The sequence below is a fragment of the Pelophylax lessonae genome (assembly GCF_965119305.1).
Source record: "Pelophylax lessonae genome assembly, chromosome: 4".
NCBI lineage: Eukaryota > Metazoa > Chordata > Amphibia > Anura > Ranidae > Pelophylax > Pelophylax lessonae.
The window spans coordinates 520113671-520126109 of record NC_138771.1 but is presented as its reverse complement, the minus strand read 5'-3'; the positions used below and the strand labels follow the sequence as shown (position 1 = coordinate 520126109).

At 41.0% G+C, this 12439-nt stretch overlaps 1 protein-coding gene across 1 annotated transcript in view; it reads left to right on the top strand.

Annotated features, from left to right (window-relative positions):
• Positions 1–12439, top strand: part of AMN1 (antagonist of mitotic exit network 1 homolog) — a 284298-nt gene that overhangs the window by 211830 nt on the left and 60029 nt on the right. The window contains exons 5-6 of the mRNA XM_082254888.1: positions 4494–4550; positions 6513–6624. Of these exons, the coding sequence (XP_082111014.1) occupies positions 4494–4550; positions 6513–6624 (169 nt within the window). The remainder of the gene's footprint in view (positions 1–4493; positions 4551–6512; positions 6625–12439) is intronic.

Genomic DNA, 12439 nt, shown 5'->3' with positions numbered 1-12439 from the left:
AGAATTATTGCTCTCACTCTAACAATCGTGGCGATACCACACACGTGTGGTTTGAACACTGTTTACATATGTGGGCACGACTTGCCTTTGTGTTCGCTTCTGCGCGCAAGCTCAGAGAGACAGGGCGCTTTCAATTTTTAATTTTTTTTTTTCTTAATTATTTTACCTATTATTTTTTATTTTTACACTGTCCCTTTAAAAATATTTTTTTTGATCACTTTTATTCCTACTACAAGGAATGTAAACATCCCTTGTAATAGAAATAAGCAGAACAGGTCCTGTGTAGGTGTGTGTGGATGTACAGATCTCTTTAATGTGAGATCTGGGTTCGAAAAGACCTCAGATCTCACATCTATACTAAAAAGCAAAAGAAAATGGGCCCTCTAAGGCCGTTGGGAGGAAGCGACATATGATGTTGCTCCGATCCTCCAAGGCCAAAGAGACGAGTGGGGGCCAGCTTAACCTCACTCGGCTTCCTGGCTAGGACTCCATTGGACCGGATCGTTTTCCCCCCTAACGACGGCTCCGGTAAGTGGGGAAAACGAACGGGAAGCGGCGGGAGGGGGGGCGGGGGAGCCGGAAGTGGTAATGCATATACCTTGTGGCTTTAGAAACACTTAAGTTGGTCTAAATAAAGTATTTATTTCACTGAGACATGCAGCAGCTGTATAAACTGTATGTAGCCTTCAGCCGCATACAGTATATAGCGCTGTGGTCCAGCAGCAAGACATGGACTTCCTGTCCCATTCCTCCAACAAAATCTAATCAGGCTTAGGAGAGGGGTAAAGGAGGACAGATGACATCCTGATCTTCACCTCAGCCAATCAGAGGAAGCCTTGTATTCAATCATAAAATACAAGGTTTCCTCACTCCAGCGTGCACAGCAATGTGTAACGTGTATTGCAAAGTTTTCGTACACAGGTATCCCAGGGGGGGGCAATTATACTTGTTTGTGTGTGAACGTGGGAGCAGGGGGGGGGGTAAAATATGGGGGGGGGGGTTAAGTCCTTGAGTGTAATTCTATTTTATAAATTTCACTAAAATGGTATTTATACCACATAGTTGCCAAAAAAAATTGTGGCGGTTTTGTGGCTGCATGTGCTCTGCATTTGCTTGCTGCCTTTGGGGTGCCATTAACAAATAATGGCACCCACATGGTTCCAACAAAGATAGAACGTACCTATGCATTGCAGGAGACACACCTTTCCCACACCGCATTCTGGTGTGGAATAATCTACATACTGTACAAAACATTCTCACTATACCAGGTTTGGGCAATAACATCAGAAACCAACTTCCTATGTGCTAATACAAATGTACATCACCTGAATTTACTAGCATACTGTAAATGCCTAATACGTTTATATTATCATATTGGTAATAATTATTTTCAGGAATTTTTCATAGAAAGCTCCATCCCCTTTTTCTTGTCTCTTTCCTTATCTGGAACTGACTCATACAGCATACAGAATGTAACATCCTTATCTAATGACATCCCACACATTCTATTTATAACAGGTACCATACAGGCATGCATTTTTATAGCTCTATGTAATGCCTGGCACACACAGGCTGAAAATAGGCTGTTTCAACAGAAACCAGCCAACATAAGGTCCGTATGTACAGCAGCCTGTCTTGATGTTCAGCCAGCTTTTTTGCAAATGGACATGCAGGAAAAACAGCAGTTGATTGGCGACTGGTGTGTTCTAGGGGAACATAATAGCACAGCGGGGAGATCGCTGTGCTAACATTGCATAGTTAGTGTCACAGACTTATGGCCGGTACACACGATCCGAAAATCGGACGAAAAATAACGCTTGTGAAAAGATCGGACGATAATCTGATCGTTAGTACACAGCTTACGAGAGGCGATCACCACAGTTCGCCCGATATTATCCGGTCGTGCAAGCATATAAATTTTGATCGTATTATAACACATCGTAAGATAATCGTATTATCAGTATGTTGTTTGTCCGAAATAAATGGTGAGCAGTAGACAGCGCATGAGCAGTAGACATCATTTCCCCTCACACGCTACAGCATGGTTACGCATACTGGAAGCTTTTGAATCATCATCCGAGAAAATTCGTATTGTAAGTAACCTCTTCCATTTGTGAATATATTTGAGAGTTCCTAGCAACCAAACAAAAAAGGACGGTTTTTGGATCGTGTGTACTGAGCATTAGGAGGCTTTTGGGAGAGGACTGCAGGCTAGACTCTGTCTGTGTGGATCCTTATTGGTAATATCATCAACTCAAGCCACCTGTCTTTCACACATTATTAATTAACAACCTATTATCTACTGTGGGGATGTGTTTATACTTTAATAAAGTGTATTGTTCTTTGAGAGCTCGATGCTGGTGGGTCTAACCTGTAATGAGATCCCTGATTGTTCAGGTGGTCAATTGTGTCATCTATTGTTTGCCTGATAGCATTCTGTGCATTCCCCCTAGGCTGATTTAAGTGCTCAGTTAATTGGCATGTTAATGATATCATGGTCAGCCAAAGTAAGTGCTAGAGGGGGATTAGCCATGAGTCAGCCCTACCTCGTTATCTAACCATTGTGTGAGGTTTTGGGTAAATATCTGACTGGTCACTGACATACTTCTCAAGTGTATAAAAGTCTGTAAGTTAGTTCAATAAACAGTTCATTCTGGTTGACTTCAAAACTTGTATTGTCAAGTTCTTGGGGTAACTATAGCCAAATTCACAGGTCTCGTGTTCCACAACTTATGAAGCAGCTTCTTGGCGGAGATACCCAGTCGGGGTGTCCTGTTCCGTCACAGTTAGTACAGCAAGCTTCTCAGTGTTTTTTTTTTTTTCGTTCAACCCAGTGGGTAAAGTGTGTACCAGGCATTACTGTACACACTTCAATCCTGTTTTTATTTATCCTGTATAATGCCATCATTTGGCTTTGCCTGAGGTGGGTCCGCAAAAGAGTAAATAATGGAGGTATCCTACAACAGGAATGGCTACAAGATCAAAAAAGACAAGTTTTTTTTGTAGCCTGCAATACTAAAATATAAGTTTTGGATGGAATTGGTCTTTAAAGCTGAACTTTGGGTGTTTAAAATACCTTGCAATGCCACTGCACTTCAAGGATTAAATGCTCATTATCTAGGGGGAAGTGGAAAATAAATTATAACTATAGACTGATTGTAAATATAAAAGATTATATTGAAAATGATTGTATTTAATATTTTATCACACTGCCTTTTTACCTGGGATCTTTCACCTACAAACTTTAGTTAAACTTTTGCGTATTTTCTTTTAAAGAGGATCTTCACCCTAGAGATAAAAAAATACTGTAGCTGCTGACTTTTAATTAAGAAAAAAAATGACCTGTTCAGGAATCCACCATCTTCTCCCGGGTTGTTTTTAGTTGGTCTTTGGGTCCTCAGCGTAGGCATTTGGGAAGCCAGCTGTGACTCCTCGCAACCTCACACTGTGCATGGTCCTGCAGCCTTCTGGGACCTGTGAGGCTGTGGGAAAAAAAAGGGGGGATAACAGGAAGTGGGAGCGGGTACTTGTCAAAACTAGGTACCTGCTCCTCTAAAAAAAAAATTTAATATGCCAAATGTGGTAGAGAAGGGGGGGGGGTGAGGACATAAAGCAGAACTTCCCCGCTTTATGTTCCTCCTAAATTTCATTTGGTAACCAAGACGTCTTTGTTAGAGGCAGTATGACTGACCCTTGACTTACTCATAAGACCACTCTCTATTGACCTAATAAGTTTAATGTAAATGACATGACTGAAATATGACTTGTATTCTGTTATATATGTGTATATATCACTAGTCCATTTTACCTCATGCTTATGTAATTTTGCCTATTTATTTGGACCTGTGGAAAAATTAAAGTAGTACAGCATATTGACACCAGGAATTGCATGCAATATCACATATTGAGCTCCACCAAACAATATCCACAAAGGGTAAGGAATAAGATAAAAATGCTCCTGCATGTTTCCTTCGCTCTGTAAACTGGTTGTTTAAAGCCATTTTCTCTTTGTTGTACAACCAGTCAGAGCTCTTTGACGTCATTATGTACAATTCAGGACCAGCAGTACTGGGCTTGCTCCCCAACAAAATTAATATTTAAGTCTTGTAGTACAGAGTGAGGAGGGACTCACTGCAAAGTGCCATTTTAAAAATACCCGAATTTCAGCTTTAATGTCCCACCTAGATAATCTGAGAAAATTGCAGATATGGAATCAAATAAATCATATTTTGAAGATCTCAGGTAATTTTAATAAGATATATGATCAGGAAGGAAGCTGGAACTTTAAAAAAAAAAAAAAATAGGTGTGAATACTCTATGTACTGAAAAGAGCTTGCTCACTGTACTCTTGGGAACGTTTTCCTTCCAGCAACAGCCTCCCAGAATGCATTGTACATCAATTTTTTTCCTTTGTTCCTTTATTAACGGATTTTTATAAATGAGACTTATCTAAAATGGGAAATCTTATCTAACATGTTTTTCTCTATTTATAGGTGACAGATGATGGAGTTATGGCTCTTGCGGCTGGAAGATGTTCACAAAATTTAAAGGTATGGCTACACAGCTATCTACAGTGTTCAGCAAACTATGCTTCACTTAATTTTCATCATTTGGCAATTTAGGATGTTCTGATGGCCAGCCAGGGACAGAATCTTTTCACTGGTAAGAACTGCTGTTAAACATAAGAGCCTCAATTTACAAAGCTAAATGTGGCCACACAATAATGATAAAATGATCATTCATTTGATGCAACCAAAATGATCAAATTGAACAAGAATCATAAACCACAGACCTTCCATTCAAACAATTTTGCAAGCTTGTGATCGACTTTGACACGGACAAGCTGACCAGATGTGGTGAAATTTTATCAGTTGTGTTTATTTTTGTCGTGCACCAAACCTGATATGAATCCTTTGGGTGTCTTCCTCAGATTAAGTAATGTGACCCATCAGCTTTCTACTCCTCATAATATAGGTGTGTCTGTTATCTACCCGTTCGGTATTTTCTTATACATGTGTTATGCATTTAGGTCCATCAGAACACTAGTTATGGATTATGAATGGATTTATATTAAGTGAAAAAAAAAAACAGATGTGCATTTGCTTTAAAACATTTTCTCGGCTGTTTTATGAATAATTACAACAGCTATTAGTAGGCTCTGACTTATCGAGAAAACAAACAGAAGGCGCCTCTAAGTGCAGAAAACAAAATACTTTTATTGCCAAAGGATAAAAATGCACTTACTATACATTAAAATAAACCAGGATCATCATAGGATGTGGCAAGGAAACCAGTGACAGGTGGTCCCAGGGGTGGTCCAATGTGCAGCTTGATGGTGGAGATCCCAACCGACCAGCAGAGGGGGGCCGCAGGAGAAAGAACCAGGAAGGACAACTGTGCTGCCCAGACCAGCGTGGAACACAAATGCCAGGAAGTGATGTCAAAAGGGCGGTACGCATTTCAGAGCGTCGATTGGCTCCTTCATACCAAGATCGGCATTTCGAATTTCGGCCAGTCCCCGTTGAACGGGCCGAGATTCAAACTGTCTATGGCTAGTTTTAGGAGGACCCTGATCTTGAGAGCTTACAGCCTAATAGGGAGGGGCAAGTAGTACAAAATATGATAACTTAGGGGGATGAACTGATAGGAGAATACAAATCCCCACTCTCACAACATAGTTTGAGGTTTGTCAGACCTTACCATGACAGCCACATCTAAGGGTTGATATTCTGCAATGTGATTTTTTTTTTTTTCGGATTTAGATATGCTGTAATTGTCCTCACACTTGTGATAACTAAAGCATTTGTTTCCATATCAAGGAGACTTATGTTCCCAGCCAGGGAAATCATCTTTTAGAGTGAAACTAAAGGCAAAACTTTTTTTTTCAGTTGTGGATAGAGTGGAGAGGGATTAAAACACCTGTCCATTTTTATTGCTGTCTATGTCCCCCTTAGGGAGATTCACCCTCTCTCTTTGTCTTGTTTACTGTTATCATTGAGTTGTCCCCAGTGCAGTAATAGGAGGGATATCTTCCAAAGGGGACAATAGTTCTGGTGACACCCTGGGATTCTCTCACTTTGAAGGGATTTCCTCTCACTTCTTGTTTTGGCTGTGGGACAGGAAGTGAAGGGAAATCCCTCTAATGGGACACAGATGGCAGAAAAAATTGGCAGGGGTTAAAATCCTCCTTTACTTTATCAAAAATTAAAATAGGTTTTGCCTTTAGTTACACTTACACCAGAATGTATAGTTCACAGCCAATCAACATCCACAGAAAAATATGTTACTGACATAATCCTTTTCTATAGCATACTTATGGAACATTTTTTTTGTTACATTGGGCTGTTATTTTGTCATTTGTTCCTGGTATGTGTAAATAATATTTCTTTAATTTTTACTACCTAGGCAATGCTTCTAGGCAGTGATTGATACAATATTCTATAAAATGACTATAATGTTTTCTCTTCTACAACTCTAAGTGTACCGCTAACTCTTTCTCTTATTCTCCATAGGAAGTTCACATGGATCGTTGTGTTCATCTTACTGATGACGCGGTGGAAGCCATCTTGACTTGTTGTCCAAACATTTACATCCTGCTTTTCCACGGCTGTCCACAGATTACAGGTCGGTCTTTGTCACAGACATCATGCTTATGTGTCTCATGCAGACACTGTCGTTCTCAATTGAAAAGTGTTGGAAATTAGGCTTTAAAATTATTATTATTATTATAGAGGATTTATATAGCACCAACAGTTTGCGTAGCACTTTACAATATAAAGGGGGACAGTACAATTAAAAAATAGTTCAATAAAGAAGAAACAGGAGGGCCCTGCTCATGGAGCTTACAATCTAGAGGGAGGGGGAGGTGGTAAAAAAAGTAACTGCTTTGGGGGATGATCTGATGAAAGTGACTCAAGTACAGTTTTTAAGAGGAAGTGGGATAGACTTCCCTGAATAAATACATTTCAAGGATGACCTAAAGGCGGACAGGGTAGTAGCTGGACATAATGAGGTAGGGAGTTCCAGAGGATGTGAGAGATTCTGGAAAAGTCCTGGAGGCAGGCATGAGAGGAAGTAACAAGGGAGCTAGAGAGCAAGATATCTTGGGAGGAGTGGTAACCACGTTGTGATTAGTATTTTGAGTTCTTTACATTGGGCTAGTGGTAAGAAGTGAAGGGATTGGCAGTCACTGATCGGTTAGTAAGGTGTATAAGTCTAGCAGCAGCATTCATAAAAGACTGAAGGTGGGGGAATGCCTGTGTAAAGGTAGGCCAGTGAGAAAGGAGATGCTGTAGTCAAGGTGGGATATAACCAATGGTAAATAAGTTGTTTTGTTGTGTCGTTAATAAGGAAGGGGCGAATTCTGGAAATGTTGCGGAGATTAAGGCATCAGGATTTAGCCAGTGATTGGATGTAGGGCACAATGAAGGTCCCAGAGTCTAGGATTACACCTAGCACCCTGCCATGTGCGGAGGGATCAATGGTTGTGCTGTTGATCTCAATGGTAAAGTCATGGGGGGGGGGGGAGGAAATATTACAAGTTCCGTTTTAGAAATACTGAGTTTTGAGGAAGTGGTGTGATATCCATACTGATATGGCGCTCAGTAGTTTTGTGATATGTGAGGAGATCGAGGGGGTGAGCTGAGGAGTAGATTGATAGATGTGTGTGTCATAGGCAAAGGGGTGGTATTGGAAGCCATGGGAGGTTATCAACTGGCCCAGGGAAGAGGTGTAGAGAAAGAATAGGAGGGGCCTAAGGATGGAGCATTGGGATACCTCAACAGAAAAAGGAAGAGGACCGTAGGAGATGGTGTTGCATGTGATGCTGAAAGTGTGCTGAGATAGGTAAGAGGAGAACCAGGAAAGAGCAGAGACTGGAGTGGAGTTTATTGAGGAGGAGCAGGTGGTTCACTGTGTCAAAAGCAGCGCAAAGGTCTAACAGTATGAGTATGGGGTGATGGTCATTGGTTTTAGCATTTAGTAGGTCTTTAGTGGCTTTTAGTAGGGCTGGTGCAGTAAAATGTTGTGGGCAGAAGCCAGACTGTAAGGGATTGAGACGTTTGTTGTCAGTGAGATAGCACCTCATACAGTTGTGGACAAGGCTTTCAAGAAGCTTGGAGACAAATGGGAGCAGAAAGATGGGTCTAAAGTTATTAGGTGGGATCCAGTGAGGGTTTTCTCATATATTTTCCTTTAAGTGTATACAAACCCTAATAATAAACTTCTCATATTTGGTGTAAAATATCTAATTGAAAGTGTTTTGTTAAATCTGAGCTGAAAAAGCCTGTTGACCCTTCATGAAATTCTGTGAGCTCATCTTCACACTGCTGCAGTTTTACCTGCTTATGTTATCAAGAGAGGGAAGTGTTCTGTAGACCTGTCCAAGGGTGGCAATGCTGCTCCTCCATAGATGCAGTACAATGAGCGGGCATTGTCAACCATGAAAGGAATTGTGTTACTGGCAGGATCTCCAGGTCATTATAAAGTAAAAGTAAATAATAAATTAATAAAGTAAAAACTGAAAGATTTTCTACGTAAAAGCTGCAATATATTACATTTTTGTCCCTGGATTTAACCACTTTACCCCCGCCCACCGTGCATATACTGTAGCACTCTGCCGCTGCTGGGCAAAGCAACGTATCCGTATGTCACTCACTCAGCCGCCTGCTCGTTCCCTGGGGAGCTAGCGCGGGTGACTAGCGGCTCCGATGGCCGCCGGTCACTCACGATCTCCCGCAGTGGGGGGAGAAAGACAGACGGCTGATGTAAACACAGCCGTCTGTCATTCTCCCTTAGATCATAACAGAGGCTATGCGATCCTGCTATGTAGGATCATATGTCTCTGTGATGATCTAACAAGCCACGCCCCCTGACATTTAGAATCACGTCCCTAGGGTCACACTTAACCCCTTGATCACCAATAAAGTTAACCCCTTCCCTGCCAGTGTCATTTTGACAGTAACAGTGCATATTTATAGTACTGATTACTGTAGTAATGTCACTGGTACCCCCAAAAGTGTCAAAAATTAAAGTTAGGGGTCTGATTTGTCCACCCCAATGTCGCAGTCCCGCAAAAAAATCGCAGATCGCCGCCATTACTAGTTAAAAAAAAACAATAAAAATTACATAAATCTTTCCCGTAGTTAGTAAACGCAATAACTTTTGTGCAAACCAATCAAAATACGCTTATTGCGATTTTTTTTTTTACCAAAAATATGTAGCAAAAAACAAATTGGCCTAAAATATAAAAAAATTTTGATTTTTAAATTTTTTTTTGAGAATTTCATATTAAAAAATGTGAAAAATATTGTTATTTTTTCAAAATTGTCGCTTTTTTTTTGTTTATAGCGCAAAAAATAAAAATCGCACAGGTGATCAAATACCACCAAAAGAAAGCTCTGTTTGTGGGGAAAAAAGAACGTCAATTTTGTTTGGGTATAGCGTCGGACGACCGCACAATTGTTTGTTAAATTCAAGAGGTGCCGAATCGCAAAATAGGGCATGGTCTTTGAGCAGCCAAATCTTCCGAGGGTTAAAGGGGTTAATACATTTTAATGTCTTTAAAGAAACCTGCACTGAGTAAAGTACATTGAATGTCTTTCTGACCTCCATCTGAAAATGCTAGTTGCATTACTGTAATGCAGATCGTTAGTGTCATTAGTTTATTGACCCAGAACAATATGAAGTTATGGAGTTCTGGTTACAGTGACCAGGAAACTAGCATTCAGGAGAGGTCATCAGTGCTAGCTAGAGAGGAGAAAACTTCTGAAATGTTCAATCATTTGTGGTTTGGCTGAACTCACAAGCCTAAAAAATGTCTCAATCAGAAGTCCCACTGAAGTTGTGTGTAATACAAAACAGCAAATGATATCTTCATCCAGGGGTGTCACAAGGAGGGTGCGGGGGGAGGGGCGGACCGCACCAGGGTGTCCATCTGGGGAGGGTGACACCACTCAAGAGCTCCCCATACGCTTCTCTTCATCTATGCGGGCAGGCCAGCATCGCATTGCCACTGCTTCGCATAGTGTGATGTGAAGGAGAAATGTCTGGTCTGGAGAAGGACTTCTCTCCTCACTTGCTCCTCCACTCTTCCCTTTGCGCTCCCTTATATCACGTTCGCGCGGGCAGAGGGGGAGGCAGAGCCAGTCATTGGATCGTAATATATTCGCTAAGCATCCTAAGATTTCTTGTTACCATTATGTTTTATATATATTGGCACTGTTCTGTGTGTTCATAGGCAATATAATATTGCCTGTATTGCATTGTGTTTGCTGTACACCTGCTTAATATTATAGGATCTGAAAGGCAAAGATGCTTAGTAATGATTTATTGTTTCAATAACTGTTTATGGATTACAGGAAATATTCCACCACTGAGCCTCAATTAGGAAGCAATTGGATTTTTGTTGCTTAATGTCTCAGGTTTGTCTTGCACAAAGTGATGTCTCAAATTGTATTTCTGCCCCAAGTACTGTATTATGAGTTCGCTCTTTTAAAACTTAGTGGGGAATATGAACTATAAACACACAGAACAGTGCTGTGCTTTAACCCAGGCAACTTGTCTGCTTCCAATACTCTACACCAGACATCACAAAATGGTTGCAGGTTCCCCACCTCTTCTGCGGTGATTGCTTCTTAGGACCGTGCGTCGTCCTAACACCCAATCATGTCATGTGCATGCTGAGCTCCGAGCACCACAGGAGGGCAAAAATGGAACTTCCTCCACCCAGACCTGTAGCCTGCCCTACATTCTGGTTTCAGCTCTCTGCTGCCCTGGGAGTAAAAGGTATGCGGGCACTCTGATGGGGACACGTAACATAGCATAACGTTATAAATAACGTTATGTTACGTTAAAATAAATATAATTTTGTAAAAATTTAAATTTTGAATTCTATTATTTTCATGTGATATTGTAAATTAAAGGTCATTTTAATTCTCCTAGTTATTAATGTCGCTATTGCCATTACATTTATTGTTATATGTATGGGAGCTATGATTTACAAGTTACATTAGTAAAAAAAAAAACATTATTAAAAGGGGATGGGGTGACACCATGAGTTACCGCACCGGGTGACACCAACTCTAATGACACCACTGTCTTAATCACCTCGATCATCCCCTGGAAGAAAAGCTGTATACTCGGTCACCAAGATCTAAAGCCTGCTAAATGGGTGATTGTTGTATACACTTAACCACTTAAGCCCCAGGCCTATTTTGGACACTTTTTGTTTGCAAGTTAAAATCAGTATTTTTTCCTAGAAAACTACTTAGAACCCCCAAACATTATATATATTTTTTTAGCAAACACTCTGGAGAATAAAATGTCGGTCATTGCAATATTTTTTGTCACGTGGTATTTGCGCAGCGGTCTTTAAAACGCCATTTTTTTTTTAGGAAAAATTACGAAAAATCACATTTCACTGCATTTAAAAAATACTAAACAGTAAAGTAAGCCCATTTTTTTGTATATTGTGAAAGATGATGTCACACCGAGTAAATAGATACCCAACAGGTTACGGTTTAAAATTGCGCACACCCGTGGAATGGCGACAAACTACGGTCAATAGAAATCTCAATAGGCGACGCTTTAAAATTTTTTAACGGTTACCAGTTTAGAGTTAGAGTGTAGCTCTTTTTTTTAAATTATTGCTCACGCTCTGGCGATCGCGGCGATACCTCACATGTGCGGTTTGAACAGTGATTTCATTTGCGGCTCGACTTCCGTATACGTTTTCTTTCGTGCGCAATGGTGACGGGGGCGGCTAGAATTTTTATTTTTTTTCCTATTTATTTATTTTTTATTTTTAACTTTATTACAGGTTTTTTAAAAAAAAAATCTGATCACTTTTATTGCTGTCACAAGCAATGTAAACATCCCTTGTGACACCAATATGTAGTGACAGGTACACTTTATGGAGGGATCGAGGGTCTAAAAGACTCTAGACCCCTCCACTACACTTCCATGTATTCAAAACGCCGAAAACTGCATTTTTGAATACAGTCGTTTTTTAAATTTGCCGCCTTTTGCAGCAGAGTAACCTGGAAGTAACGTCATGGACGCCGCCTCCGGGTTACGTCATCAGAGACCCGATCGAAGCCACTTCCGGCTTAGATCGGGACTCCATCCAGCCAGCGGACACGCCGGCTGGGTGCTCGGGTCTCCCGGTGGGACAGGAGGCCCGGGCAAAGTCACGGAAGGCGGCGGGAGGGGGGGGACGTCCCCTCCCGCTCACCCGGGTAACGATCGAGCGGCTCCCGAGCCGCATCGGTTGTTACCGACGGAAAGCCGACCGTCGGCTCTAAATCACAGTATTGGGATGGTGCCTCTAGCTATATACGTCACTTTGCGGTAAGTGGTTAAAGCAGAACCATGCAAAAAAAAAGCTGAATATACAGATGAAATGCATATAAGGCAGCCATTTTACCTGCTAAAGAATTTG